Source organism: Adiantum capillus-veneris, chromosome 25 (assembly GCF_014529385.1).
Source record: "Adiantum capillus-veneris isolate H3 chromosome 25, ASM1452938v2, whole genome shotgun sequence".
Taxonomy (NCBI): Eukaryota; Viridiplantae; Streptophyta; class Polypodiopsida; order Polypodiales; family Pteridaceae; genus Adiantum; species Adiantum capillus-veneris.
The window spans coordinates 73,638,266-73,654,135 of record NC_140955.1 but is presented as its reverse complement, the minus strand read 5'-3'; the positions used below and the strand labels follow the sequence as shown (position 1 = coordinate 73,654,135).

Here is a 15,870-nt window from a genome sequence, read left to right as displayed (position 1 = left end):
TTTGTGTTGCTAATGGGATCAAAAGGGAGTTGACAGCCCCTTATAATCCGTCTTCTAATGGTGTGGCTGAGAGATATAACCGTACTTTATGTGAGAAAGTGCGTTGCATGTTATCTACCGCTAATTTTTCCCAAGAATTTTGGGCAAAGACATTGAAAATTGCAGTTCATATTTGCAATCGCTCTCCTAATAGTACGTTGAAAAATCACATTCCAAAGGAGCTTTGATCTGGCAAACCTACCTCTTATGATCATTTGAGAGTATTTGGCTGCGAAGCTTTTGTTCATGTACGCAATGACTTGAGAACAAAGCTTGATATGAAGTCCATTAAGGGAGTCTTCCTAGGTTATGGGGAAGAAGGTGAGTTGGGCTATAGAGTGTGGTTACCAAATTTAGAAAGGTAATTCGCACCCTAGATGTAGTGTTCAATGAGGCAAAATTGCTTAAGAATGCTACAAAAGCTGATTTTGACAAGAAAACAGTCAAATTTCAGCCTCTCGTGCCACCTATTGATGTTGAAAAAGAGCCTCATGATGCATTACCGCAAGCTGAAATTGATAATCAACCGGTTAACCTTGAGCCAGAAGAGGTAGGACATGATATTGATGCTCCTAATGAGGATGGACAACCAACTACCTAAATTGACTGAAAATGATTTTCAGCAGCATGATAGAGCTGAAAATGAGTTGCCTCATGATGTAGAACCGTTGCCTGAGAATGTAGATCATTGGGTGCGTAGGTCAACTTGTTTGAGAAGGCAACCGTAGAGATATAATCTCTCTTTGCATCATGTAATGTTGTCAAATGAGGGTTAACCTCTTACTTATAAAGAGGCTAAGTCATGTGAGTCAAGCAGTAAATGAAATCCTTGTATGCAAATGATACTTGGGATCTTGTGCCATTGCCTAAAGGGAGAAAGGCTCTTCCTAACAAATGGGTGTACAAGATTAAGATTGTGGATGAAAAACCAAAGTACAAGGCACGTTTCTGTGCAAAAGGATGCACAGAAAGATGGAATTGATTTTCAAGAAATCTTTTCCCCTGTTGTAAAGCTTACAACGTTACGTGTCCTTTTTGCTCTTGTTGCGGTGCTTGATTTGGAATTGAAACAAATGGATGTAAAGACAACGTTTTTGCATGGTGATATTGAGAAGGACATATACATGCAACAACCTGAGGGTTTTTTAGTTCCTACACGTGAGGAACTAGTATGCAAGCTGAACAGGGCTCTGTATGGTTTGAAACAATCATCACGGCAGTGGTATAAGAAGTTTGACACTTTTATGCTGTCTCAAGGCTTTAAACACAACCATGCAGATCATTGTTTGTATACGAAAAGGGATGAAGATGGTAGTCCCATCATACTTGTTCTCTATGTTGATGACATGTTGCTTGCCGGGAAACAAAAGACTAGTCTTGATGCTTTGAAGCGTAAGCTAGATTCAGCATCTGCTATGAAGGATTTGGGTGATGCAGAGCATATTTTGGGCATGCATATTAAAAGAGATAGAAAGCTGAAATTGCTGTTTTTATCTCAAGAAAAGTACATTGCTAAAGTACTTGACAGGTTTAATATGGCTGAAGCTAAGCCTCTTGAAGTACCTTTAACTCCATACATCAAGCTTAGCAAAGCAGATTGCCTAAAGGATGAGGTAACATTGAAAGCAATGAAGGAAATCCCTTATGCATCAGCTTGTGGTTCTCTTATGTATGCTATGGTTGCCACTTGTCCCGACATTGCTTATGCAGTGGGAGTTGTTAGTCGATACATGTCCAATCTTGGCAAAGCACATTGGGAAGCTGTCAAATGCATCATGAGATATTTGAAAGGTACACAATCAAAGTGTATATGTTATGGAAAAACTGACTCAAAGTTGCAGGGATATTTTGATGCAGACATGGCAAGTGACATGGATACCAAGAAATCTACCAGTGGATATGTATTTGCCATTGTTGGTGGTGCAGTCTCTTGGTGTTCTAGGTTGCAGAAAATTGTGGCATTGAGTACTACTGAGGCTGAATACATTTCAGCCACAAAAGCTTCAAAGGAAGCCATTTGGTTGGGCAGACTTGCAAAAGAACTTGGCATGCCTGCTCATACTGCAATGTTGCGATGTGATAGCCAAAGTGCTGTCTATTTAGCAAAAAATGCCATGTTTCATGCGCGTACCAAACACATAGATGTGCGGTACCACTTCATACATCAGGTATTGGAGGATGGTCTAGTCACCTTGACTATGATTCATACATAGGATAACCTTGCAGATGTTCTCACCAAGAGTCTTGCTAAGGCTCAATATGAGCATTGCATACAGCAAGTGGGAGTTGGTTAGCTTAAAGGCGTCATTTATGCCTTTATGTGGAAGGTTGTTGGGTTAAAGGCCCTAAATAACCCCTCATGTACACTTTATATACATTTTCATATTTGTCCATTTTTAAGGTCACTTATAATAAAAGTGGAAAACCCACAACTCAACACATTTTCCCAAAATCGTACGTGCCTCTCTCTCTCTCCACTTTTGATCTGCAACGCCATGCTTTTTTTGCACTCTCGCCTGGCTACATTTTCACTACTCCTGCACCCTTCACCTCGCGCATCACCCGGTAGCCTCTCCTTCGCACTTTCAATAAATTCTATTTATCCGAGTATCTTTTATATTGTTATGCACTCCCGTTTATGACAAAGAGTATGATCTACTGCTACCCCGTTTGTGACAAAGAGCATGATCTACTGCTACCCCGATAGGCTTGGGCCCAACTATAAAGTCTTGAATAGAGGGTATAAAACTAGGTTGAGCCAAAATATAATCCATTGTGCTAGCCCCATGTCTATGAGGAAACAAGTGAACCCACTCGATGCTAGAAATCTCTGGAGGCCATTCAAGATGGCTAGTCCATGTGCAGTCTCCCTGTCTGTTAGATATCCCCCATATCCAGTGTGCTCCTCATCTTGCGACACCTGGCCAATCCCAAATCATTAACATCTAATTTTCTCAACATTTCCTCTCAGGTATCATAGAAAGCTGACTGAGATTGGCATGTCCTTGCATTAAAGTCTCCCAGAAGAATGACATCTCCATCCCTAGAGAACTTCCATATGTCCTCATCCAATATCATGTAGGGTGATTGCCCCTTGGGCGATGCATAATGAGATGTGCTGGGGGGAAATAGCATATTGCAATGTAGAGTGGCCTCCCTATCTCTAACCCACATATATCTAGCCTGCTCATCTCTCCGAACAAAACGCATGAGGGGCTGAAGCTCCTCCATGAAGCTCGCCCGAGTCTTGGCTCAGGAATAGCTTGTACAACTCCTCCTCTAACTAAGGAAGGTAAGTCCTCTTCTTCTGAGAGAGAGAGAGAGAGAGAGAGAGAGAGAGAGAGAGAGAGAGAGAGAGAGAGAGAGAGATGAAATGAAATGTTATATTAATGTCTTCAAAAGGCCAAAAATGACCTATGAGACCAAACTGTTACAAAATTGTGAATATGATACCATATTTGGGTACAAAAAGACTAGAACAAAAATACTACTACTAGAATCCATCCTCATCTGCACTCTGGATGTCGAGAGAGTATAGCTCGAATCCTCTGCTATAGTCTCCAACGATGCTATGTAGCGCCTCTCCTCAATCGTGGTCGTCTGGATCTCCGTAGCTCCAGTGCTCGGTCGATGAGAGTGCCGGTAGTGGTCGAATGAGTGGGAGCCGAGCTCTGCAATGATGGCTGCTCCTCTGGCTGTCCCATATCTAGAGAAAAGAAATCTGTAATCTGCCTCTGGGACTGTCTCTCTCTAGCTCTTCCCAGTAAAGTGTCTCTATATCTGTGTAACTCAAGTAGATATAGCCCAAGACATCTCTGATCCTCATATTTTATGACCCTAGAGAAAGGACCGAAATCCTCTCGAAATAAGCAGTGGAAACGGCCCCGAATCTCACAGTACACTGTGCAATGACATATGTAATGTAGCTCTGTCTCTGGCTCTAGCTGGCATAAGCGGCATATCCTGTTGTCTGCTGTATCCCTTCGAATCTACCAGACTCAATCTCCAGCTGATGTGAGGATGTGCGTAACTGAGCAATGGCACACCGCAAACCATTAGACATATGTGTATCCATGTAGCTGGTTCGAATCACAAACCCATCTCCTGTGAGGTGGAGAAGATGCTCTCTATAGAAAGCCATCTTTGTGCCCAACTCTTGTTGTGGCTCTATCCATGTCCTCCTGGTATCCAGTTGGATCAGGTCTTGACGAATAAGTCTAGTAATCTCCACCCGTGTAAGAGACATCGAGGATGTCTGACGGGAGTAATGAAAAGGGGCATGGTGAAGCCATGCATTTGAAACCATGATGTCATCTGTCCATACCAGCATGAAGTGTCCCCCTGAAGAGCTAACTGTCTAGAAGACTCAACGGCCAGTCTAGCATATCTGTCTCTAGTAGTATCCCACAAAGTGTGCACAAAGGAGACTAATCTGGTAAGCGCCTCAAACTCCATAGGAGTGGCAGCTAGCTCTGCTCGATTGATAGTGTGGGTTATAGAGGCCTTGGCTCTGATCAGTCGAGAGATCATAGATACCACGGGCCTCTCCATACGTCTCCAACCATCCTGGCCTACAGAAGGTCCCCATATCTGCACAGCATACAACATAGCTGAGGCTACTAAAGTATCAAAGAGCCATAACTTTGTTCGAGGTTCCTGGAACTGAACCTGCGAACACATCCTCCCCAAGCCTCCCAAGGTCCCATAAGCTCTAGTCAGTCTAGTCTGTGCTGCTCTCTCCAAAGAAAACCTCGACCCAGTGAAGACAACCCCAAGGTAAGTGTATGCATCTGTATACTCTACAATCTCCTGACCAGATGTGAAAGTCGGTGCTGATCTCCTGATCCACTGTCGTGTGGTGTTTAACACCATAACCTTGGTTTTACCAAGGTTTACAGACAATCCACTATCCTCTGCAAAACTCGGTAATGCATCCAATTGTCATTGCACACCCTTTGGTGAGTCAGAGATCAACGCAATATCATCAACATATAACAACAATGGGATCCACGTCCCTGCCAGCTGGGCACCTCTATCACCCTCTCTTTCAATGTAATCAGACACCTCATCAACATACATATCTAATAGAGTAGGAGACAATGGGCAACCCTGTTTCACCCCAATGGTGAAGTGAACTAAATCAGATATCCCCTCCAAGGTGCGTACATGTCCCATCACTGATCTGTATAAAGCCATCATCCCCCAAATCAACACTATGGGCACCACCATCTCCTGCAGTCTGCGCATCAATCGAGCTCTAGGTACCATGTCAAATGCTTTGGGGAAATCCACAAAGCTACAATAAATCCGTCTCCCATGTGACCTGCCCTCCTCAATGATGGCTCTGAGCGTCAGAATATGATCAAGAGTGGAGAAACCCCTCCTGAAGCCGGCTTGACCCTTTGCTCGTACACCCTCGCCCTCTGCCCAATTACTCAAGTGTTGCTCCAGAATAGATGCATACAACCGTGCCAATGTGTGCCCAACCATAATAGTGTGGTAATTCCCAGGCTCTGTATGATCACCTGCCTTGAAGGTAGGCACAACAATAGACAATCTCCAAGTCTCAGATAACCCCTCACACATGGCATGATTGAACAACATTGCAAGAACCTCTACCAGCATATCTCGAGCATGTATAAAGTGCTCTGCTACTAGACCATCATGATCATATGCCCTGTTGGTCCTCATCCTGTCGATGGCTCCCTTTATTATCTCAATGGTAAAGAAGGTGCTGGTAGGTGGACATGGCTCTGTAGGATCTGGAAGGGGTTCCTGTCCAGGAACTGTATATAACGATGTCGCATATTGGCCCCACACATCAAGAGAAGTAATCACTGGGGGATGGGAGTGCTCATGAAAGAATCGCCATGCCTTTCCTTAGTCTCTACTCAAGAACAACCGATACAAGTCTCGCTCCATCTGGGCAAGTAAGCTCGTTTCTTCCTTCGCACAAGGCGCCGGGAAGCAATCCGAGACTATCTGTAAGTGATGACTCCTAATGGAAGATCTCTTTGGAGCTGGGCTCTCATCTCTCTATACTCCTCATCATACCAACTATTCTGGGTCATGCTCCCAGAATGTCACCTCCGACCCGGTCGAGTGTGTGGGTATGCCTCTGATGTTGCACCATGCAGTGTCTCAGTCAGTAAAGTGGGAGACCAGGACTAGCTGTGCATAAACGGCTATAGATCTCCTCTGTATAAACCGAGCCAGTCTCTGGTGTAAATGTATAACGGGTATGTGACCTGCCTCCTGATGTCTGGGCTGTACTATACTGAAATGAAACGGGCAATGTCAAAAGAGCATGATCCACTGCTACACCCACTAGTCTAGCTCCCACTATGAATCCTGAATACAAGGAATAAAGCTTGGTTGTGCTATAGCATAATCAACTGTACTGGCCCCGTATCTGTGTGGAAAGCATGTGAAACCGACTGCTCCAGGAAATCGCTGTAAGCCATTAAGTATGGCTATCCCATGTGTGGTCGTCATCTATGTGAGGTAAGAAGAAGAAGAAGAAGAGAGTTTTAACGTCGTAGGAAACTATCCCAAGAGACCTTAACTATCCGACGAGGAGAGTTGAACCCAAGACCTATTATTCAAGAGAGAGAGATCTTTTAACGTCAGCTAGAGGTCGAAATCGGCCTATGAGACAAATCAAAGTACATGGAGTAGGTGTCTTCTGTGAATCCATGAAGGATAAAAGATACAAAAGTAAAAATAGTGTCCTATGTAATGGCTGACGGGTGGCAGGGTGATACATGGAGTGGGGGGGGGGGGGGGGGGGGGGGAGCTCTAGTTCTAGGGGATAAGATGCAATCCTGTATGCTGGGGGGAAGAACAATCATGACAAAAAATGCCATCATAATACTCTAGTTCCATCCAGTACCATATTAGGGGTGCAAGACATAATGCATGGGCGGGTAAGGTGTGAACAATCCACAAAAGATGGCGGCCGGATTTGCGAAGGCTCAAATGTGGCTCTCGTCCAGAGATCTCTAGTAGCGCTAGGGGGTATCCTAGATCTCTCTCTGGTGTAGTCGTAGTGCCCTGCATCCAAGTGTCTACGAGCACGGATCTCCTCAACCTGTTGTAGAGTGACCCCTCTCTGTGTGAAAAATGTAATAAGGTAGGAAAAGCCATGCCCTGTATACAAACCACCTGAAAAAAGCATGCTCATTGCTTTTCTATCACAAACTTACAGTATGGTGCTTAATATGAGTTGATTCCCGGGGCTCATTTTATTGCCTAACATTGGTAGGCTTGCACTTTTCAAGTTAAACTTGTTAGAGTGTATCAAATAGTGCCTTGGGTGGCACTCAGTAATTCAGAGAAGAGATTCGCAGAAATCTAAAGTCTTGCCCAAGTGTGCAAGCGAGACCACTCACACACACATAAGTGAGTTATACTAACGCACATGTGCAAGCAGAAGCACACACACGAGCTTGAATTCAGTTGTGCCAAGTTTCGCCAATAAAGAAATACTACAAGGGGTACCCATTTCAGGACCAAAAACATCTCCCAGTGGTGGTCTGCCACTTGGGAGGTGCAAGTGCAAAATTGTCTTTTGATTGCTTTCTTGGCATTATGCTCTCATGGTTTGCAGGTTAAGTGGGTTATCGCCTATCACGAGAGACCAGCCCTTTACAGAGGTGATATTAGAGTTTCAATTCGTTTTCCGACATGCTAGTTGCAGATGCCGGTGGGAGATAGGATGCCCACCGATGGTGGAATATGTTCAATATGTTAGCAAGCAAGAAATATTCCTTTGACAATGTTGTCTGCTTTATCCAAGATGGCTAGGATCGCCAGGAAAAATAACCCGAACCATGAGGAACCAGCTCTCAGCTACAGAGGAAGGAACCAATACCATTACCGTTAGCCAATCCTCCATGCCAACACAGGTCCAGATGCTAAGGGCAGTAATAATTAACAAGCCATGCCCTAGAAAAACTGAAACGTTTGTTATGCTATATGTATGTTGTATGGTCTCGACCTTTGAGAAGCCCTTTACACAGCTCACTCCCATTTTGCAGTCAATAAACTAACAGCCAGAAATTACAAAAATGGGTCAAGACAGTAAGACTAGGTTAGCCCCAAGAACACACACTACATTCAGTACCAGCCTAACCAAAAAAATGACTCGTAATGACTTGTAGCAATATAACGCAGAGGCTAAACAAATGAAAAAGATGACAAGAAGAAACAAACCTTGTCGAGTTTGTTCACGTGGAGTGGGCTGCCCCTAAGGGGAACCACAGTTGGCGTGGCATGGTTGTGAAGCTTTCTGGCAATGCTCCTTAAAAAAAAACCATACCCGAGGTTCTCAGCCTGTAACCCCTAACTATGATCTGACCACAAAATCAGAATCAGAGACTTTGCTTTACATCAGACATTTCCCAAATCCCTCAAACGCACCAGACAAGTAAAGCCACCAGTTGCGAAAACAGAATCCAATATGTGTCTGCTTCATTGAGTCTTCCCAGTCACTGTATAATGGTTTTGGAAAAGCTTTACTTTGGTCTTGGCTATAGTTCAACCTCCTGCATATCTGCTATAAAGCCTTCATGTACATCGTTAGACAATGCAGACTCCCTCTGTTCATCATTTTCATTGGAAAACCCATTGTCAACAGCCACAGCAGGTTGAATAACTGGTGGCACTGGAAGACGAAATTTAGCAGTATGCATGTAACTGTCCAGCGCCACACCTGATTCTGTATTACTGTCGTTGGGCAAACAAAAGATTTGCGCAGAATTCACAGAAGTATCAGTTGTAAAAAAACTAGGCATCTCCCCCAACATTGTAGTGCCTCTCACCAAACTCTGAGAAGAGAATTGAGTAGCCTGAGACACAAAATCACCTTCACCTTGTGCTGATGCAGGGGTGTTGTTATCAAAGCCTATAATGCCTACGTGGTTACTGATAGAAGAAACAGAAGTAACACTGGAAGATGTTTCATTTGGCACAACAGATTCATTTTCTGTTTGTAATACATTAGTCTGAGTAGTACTTCTGCTTGCACTCAATGAATTTGAAAGATCAAGCAGCTCCTTATCAGAGGCTTCCGCTGCATTATTGATGGACGTTGCTGTCTGAACAGGCATAAAAAACTGAGTTGGAGGGGGAACCATCGCCCATCCAGGGGTCGGTACAAGAGGTGAATTTGTAGACGTGGCTGCCAAAGTTCCGTTTTTGTTGAAGGTGTCTACGTATCTGTAAATGAAGCCACCGTAATTTTTTTCACGATTTTGTATGGAACAAATATAAAAAGAAAAGGGCTCAATCATCAAGAAGTAAAGAAAGCAAATTGAAGATGCAAAATAGATGGCTGTTGTTGTGTTTTACAGTTCAATATCTTGACTGAAATACAATAAATAACATATGTTTTACTCTTTGTGGGCGATTACCTTCAAGGATTACAATTTAAAAAACATATCATTTTGAGGGGATTGACAGTTGCAGATGCGGAGTCGTAAAGAGATTTGTAGAGATTGAACACAACAGCAGAAATGCAAACTAAGCCTATCACAAAATACTCTCAGTATCAAACAATAGGCCAATTTGGGGAAGCATATAGGCGAAGATGAAGTGTGTTCTTTTTATGAGCTTTTATTGGGATATCAAATTTGCAAGTGACATGAGGATCTACAACTGTTCAGTATTAAAAATCTTAACTCATAAAGAGCTCTGTGACTCGTTAGAATCATCAAAGGGCAACATTACAAAGGCAATTTTCCAACCAACACCCATTCCAAGGGTCTTCATATAGCTACTGTAGATGGCACAAAGCTGAATATACCTCAGCATCTTGAAAGCTGGCAAAAGCAAGAACTTCACTCTATACCCTTGCCACTGTCATGAGTCTGGAACAATTTGCCTTGACTTATTTAAACCCAAAAGAGCACTGAAAGCAGGAAATCTAACTGTCCAAAACCACATTTAAACTTTGAATGGTTCCATAAGCACAATACGAATGCACTTGCAGAACTTTAGGTATTCAAAAATCATTTATATTACTTTTTCCAATAGTCAATATTGAAACGTGTATCATAGCCAAAAACCTTTCAGTGCATATTATTGAGTAGCTAGATTTAAACACAAAAGAAAGATAATTGACATTGTCAGTTGATTGTCAAGTCCTGAAAAGGAACGTCTCAAAAGTGTGCTTGGGAAGCAAACAAATAGCGGATGATCAAAGCTCACACAAGAATTGACAAAGCCCATGTATACAAAAGATAATGGTTATCCATTTAGAGGATAGGGACAAAACTTTGGTGACAAAGCTTTGGAGTAATTTATGGACATGTTAGAGATAAAATGAAGTCCAATAGGCAAACGCTTATAAGAGAAAATTGTAGAACAATGCAAAAGCAAGGTAAATAATGATCATGCTCCTGCAGATTTTTACCTTGCACGCACACCATTCAGCCGTCCTCGAGCAGAGTATTGACTGCCACTTGGAGGCAGGAGTGGCAGTTGTGACAACGCACCGCTATTCCCGTCCATTGCACCAGGGCCCTCTGTTCTTTTAGTGCCTAGTGTATCAAGCGAAGCACTTCGACTTTTAGAATCAAGACCAGTAGTAATAGGAGGTGGTGGAAGTGCCATCTCCTCCACTGTCTGCTCTGCTCCTTCCTCAACCCATCTTTTCAATTCTTTGTTGTAGTAGAATTTGTTATTGCCTCCTAAATCTGCCTGGAGGAAACAAACTTTTCAGAAAGTAGAGGCAAATTAAACCTTTCATGTACACTATTGAAAATGCCATCATTACAAACCTTTTTTGTATTAGACTTCATGAAACCTACTGCCGTGGAAAGCAAGCGACCCAGATAACCTGTACGACGGACTTCACTCTTGTTCTCTTTTGGTGCAGCATCATCAACTTGTGAGGTTTGTGAACCAGCTGTAGCATTATGGTCTTTCTGTAAAAGCCAAGCCATCTTGAAGTTACCACCGAGTTGTAAGGAAGTAGTAAGGGCACCAAGACAAAGGCAGACCCAAAGCGATTTAGTCACAAGACACACATAAGAAGATAAATTTTATTGGATAGGGGGAAGTAAGGCCACAAGAATATCTTCCAGCCAGTCCGAACCCCGTTTTGCCCATGTACATGCTCAAAAACTGGTGTCATAGCCTTCAAGAGAAAAGGGACACAGTGCTATGTAAAGCCAGTGTATTCTACCAAGAGATCTGAACACAACGCCATATCCTAGAGACAACACAACCTCTTCTCGCCTTGTCCGATGTGTGATAGACAACACACCTCTTTGCCACAAAAAGGAGCTGGCAACAAGGACTGCTCAATTCATAATTGTACTACCTTAGCACATCATGCATTTGAGCCTTATTACTAAGAGATCCGATTCCTCCATCTGTTGTTCAACAGCAGCTAGAGATCGGGATACCCTAGCTCTTTAGTTTATAATTGGGTTTATTTTGATGTGCTAAAGGATACCACTAATAATCTGGTCTGTCTCATTCTCTGTTGTGGCCCTTTCTGCAGGATCAAACACATGCACACGAGGTACTAAAAATTGCTAAGCACCCACCCAAGATATGGTCAGGAAGACACCTCCTTCCACACATTTCCCAAGCATCAAAATGCATACCATAGAAGAGCTGAATGAAGGTGATAATCAAAGAAAACAAGAATACAATGCAAGCTTCAAAAAACACAAAACTGCCATCTGCTCGGAAAGGACATGCAACCCAAGATAAGTTGAGGTAAAGGCAGTAGCCACTTTTCTGTGCATGATGACTTAGCATTCCAAATTTCTGGATTCTTTCATAGTGGTTGGAGAAATGAAATGTTATATTAACAGCTTCAAAAGGCCAAAATGACCTATGAGACCAAAAAATTACAACTGGTGAATCTGATACCATGTGTGATTACGGAAATTACAAAGTTACAAAGAACTAACACTAGAAAACTAAGAGGAAAGGATGGGGGGGGGGGGGGGGGGGGGGGGGTGGGTTCAGATGAAATCTCTTATCGGTCGCTGTCGGATCTCATCGACCTCCTCTATGGTCAGTACTCTGGTTGGGCGTCTTGCATGTTGAGCTAGAGTAATCTGTATCTTCTGTTGCAGCCTTTGTCGGTAGTGGGAGACCCCCCGCGGTCGTGGGCGTCTGGATCTGCCAAGCTCAGTAGCTCGGTCAAGCAGCATACCTCTAGTATGAGTAGGCTCTGAGATCTGTTGTAATGACTGCTCTGTTGGCTCTCCACTGGCTGGTATAAAGAAATCTGTGATTCGTCTCTGAGACTGTCTTTCCCCTAATGTCCTCAGCAAACTCTCCCTAAGTCTACGCAACTCTAGCAGGAACAATCCAAGACATCTCTGATCCTCGTATCTCATGACTCTAGAAAAAGGTCCCAAACCTTCTCTGAACAGGCAGTGGAAGCGGCCACGTATCTCATAGTATGCCGGGCAGTGACATGTAGTGCAGCTCTGTCTCTGGCTCTAAGTTACATAGGTGCATATCCTGGCCCCTGCTAGCAACCCTCGAAAACGGCCAGTCTCAATCTGGAGCTGATGTGAGGATGTGTGTATCTGACCAATATTGCATCTTATCCCATGAGATAAGTGTGTATCCATGTATGAAGGCCTAGTCACAAAGCCGTCCTCCGTGAGTTGGAGAAGATGCTCTCTGTAGAAGGCCATCTTCGTGCCCAACTCCTATGTCGGCTGTATCCATGTGCTCCTGGTATCTAGCTGAATCAGATCCTGACGTGTGAGTCTGGTGATCTATGTTCGTGTGAGAGACAGCGAGGGTGCATCTAGTGAGTATTGAAACGGAGGTAATCTATCTATGTTGAGACCATGCGACTGACACCATGTTGTCATCTGTCCATACCAACATGCTGGATCGCCTTGTAGAGCTAGTTGTCGAGATGACTCCAGGGCAAGCCGAGCGTATCTGTCCCTGGGGAAATCCCATAGACCCTGCATAAAGGATACTGACCTAGTCAGTGCCTCCACCACGGGGGGGGGGGGGGGGGGGGGGGGGGGGGGGGGGGGGGGGGGGGGGTAGCTCGGCTCGGATAATCTCATGTGGCAATGAGGCCTTAGCCCAAATCATCCGAGCGATCATAGAGACCAGAGGCCTCTCCATACATCTCCATCCATCTGTGTTGCCAGATCTCCCATGGTGGTCTACTGAAGGTCCCCATATTTGAACTCCATAGAGCATAGCTGGAGCCACTAGAGTGTCAAAAACCCAGATCTTTGTTCGCGGTTCCTGAAACTGAACCTGCGAACACATCCTCTCCAGTCCTCCCAAAGCTGCATATGCTCTCATCAGTCTAGTCTCCAATGCTCTCCTTAGTGAAACACCGGTCCACTGAAGACTACCCCAAGATAAGTATATGCATGTGTACTCCACACATGCATATGGCCAGGAGACTGTGTACTCCACAGTCTCCTGGCCATACGTAAATGTGGGTGCCGACCTCCTGACCCACTGTGGTGTGGTGTTGAACACCATAATCTGGTTTTCCCCAGATTGACAGACAATCCACTATCACGAGCAAATGTATGCAGAGCATCCAAATGACGTTGCATCCCCTCTGGAGAGTCAGAAATCAGCACAATATCATCAGCATATAGTAACAGCGGAATCCATGTCCCTGCTAGCTGAGCCCCCCTGTCTCCCTGACGCTCTACATAGTCCGAAAACCCATCCACATACATCCCAAAAAGAGTCGAGGATAGGGGGCATCCCTGCTTTACTCCAATAGTGGAGTGGACCATGTCAGACATTCCCTCATTGGTGCGTACCCGCCCCATCACTGTTCTGTATAGAGCCAAAATACCCCATATCAGCTCTGTAGGCACACCCATGTCCTGTAGTCTGCGTATAAGTTTGGCTCTCGGCACTGTGTCAAAAGCTTTGCGGAAATCCACAAAGCTACAATAGATCCTCTTGCCATGGTGTCTACCCTCCTCAATAATAGCTCTGAGTGTCAGAATCTAGTCAAGAGGGTTCTCCTCTCCTGAAACCTGCTTGCCCTGGTGCTCTTATGCCCTCTTGCTCTGCCCATCTACTCAGCTCCTGCTCAAGAATGGATGCGTACAGCCTAGCTAATGTGTGACCAACCATGATGGTGCGGTAATTTCCGGGAATCATGGGATCTCCTGAATTGAAAATAGGCACAATCATAGACATACTCCAAGTCTCTGAGAAGCCTTCATACATGGCTAGATTAAACATCATAGCCAGGAGCTCTGCAAGCATATCTCTAGCATGGATGAAGCGCTCTGCTACCAGACCATCATGATACTGTGCTCTCCTTGTCTTCATCCTGTCAATGGCTTTCCTTACCCTCTCGGCAGTAAAGAAAGAACATGTCTCCGGGCATGTCTCTAGTGGGTCCGGCAGAGGTGGTTGACCTGATGCTGTGTAGAGAGATGTGGCATATTCCCCCCATGTCTCAGCAGAGGTGACCGTTGGTGATGGTGAATGCTCGTGAAATAGCCTCCACGCTTCGCCTGAGTCAGGACTTAAATAGCTAGTACAGATCTCGCTCTAGCTGAGATAGATAAACCCTTCTCTTTCGTCGCACTAGGCGGCGAAAGATAATCCGTGACTGTCTATGTGTGGTAATACCCATGAGCACTTCCCTCTGTAATTTGATCCTCATCTCTCTACACTCCTCATCATACCAACTGTTCTGGGGCATGCTCCCAGATCGTCTCCGTGTGGGCTGGCTGTGGGGGTATGCCTTTGATGCTGCATCATGGAGAGTCTCTGTCAGTATCTGAGTGAGTTCATCTAGTGGCCGTCCCGGCTCCTTGGTCCATAGCTGCCTGTATATCTAATCCATATACACAGAATCCGTCTCCCTCATGAAGGTATACCGAGTGTGTGTGGGCTGGCTGTGGGGGTATGCCTTTGATGTTGCATCATGGAGAGTCTGTCAGTATCTGAGTGAGTTCATCTAGTGGCCGTCCCGGCTCCTTGGTGAATAGCTGCCTGTATATCTAATCCATATACACAGAATCCGTCTCCCTCATGAAGGAATACCGAGTGTGTGTGGGCTGGCTGTGGGGGTATGCCTTTGATGCCAGTCTTCTTTAGAGTCGGTCTCTTCTTCAAGAAGTCCTTCTTCACTTCCATGGAGGGGAAACGGAGAATGAGTGCCCTTTCCTTCGAGGTTTCTTTATTGCTCCCACTTTTCTTAGTGCCCACTCTCCCAGCCCTCGTACGCGTCTGCTCGTTGACTCCCACTAAAGTCATGAGTTCTTTAACCTCTTTATCCACATTATCTTGGTCTTTGAGGCCACATATCCTTATGTGTAAGGCCCGCACACGTCTCCTTTGCTCTTCTTCTAGTGTCAAGTTGATGATGGTTGGCGTGGGGGTGGGGGTTGTTTCCTCGCCTTTTCCTTTCTTGACAATCTCGATCCATTTTTCGGCCTTTTCTGCTTTTTATTGGGTCTTTGTGATGACATCTATCCACGAGGTCGTCATTTCTTTTTGTTGCTCCCCACCTTCTTTGATGGCTCGTACTTGTTCCTTAATCATGTGAAGCTCTTCAATGACAGAGGGTTGAGGCTCTCCTTCCTCAAGGGCATTCTACGATCATACCTCTGCAAGCTCTTTCTTGAGTAGTGCCATTTCCTCATCTTGGGCCTTCACGCGATACTCGAGTGTATGTATCGTGCTTTCCTGTGAAATGAAATGAAATGAATGTTATCTTAACGTCTTCAAAAGGCCAAAATGACCTGTGAAACCAATCTGTTACAAAATCGTGAATCTAATATCATGTCTAGGTACAAAAGAACTAGAACAAAGATAATACTACTGGAATCCATCCTCATCTAC

General features: G+C 44.5%; 1 protein-coding gene across 4 annotated transcripts in view; it reads right to left on the bottom strand.

The window, feature by feature from the left end:
• LOC147425101 (protein transport protein SEC16B homolog) overlaps positions 1 to 15,870 on the bottom strand; it is a 147,542-nt gene that overhangs the window by 13,416 nt on the left and 118,256 nt on the right. For 2 of the 4 annotated variants that reach the window (XM_086499762.1, XM_086499764.1), the window contains 3 exons: positions 10,821 to 10,967; positions 10,454 to 10,740; positions 8,254 to 9,258 (listed from right to left, as the gene is read on the bottom strand). In XM_086499762.1, coding sequence (XP_086355888.1) covers positions 8,571 to 9,258; positions 10,454 to 10,740; positions 10,821 to 10,967 — 1,122 coding nt within the window. In that variant the 3' untranslated portion in view covers positions 8,254 to 8,570. Of the gene's footprint in view, positions 1 to 8,253; positions 9,259 to 10,453; positions 10,741 to 10,820; positions 10,968 to 15,870 lie in introns of those variants that run through there. The other 2 variants (XM_086499763.1, XM_086499765.1) reach the window with 2 other exon arrangements.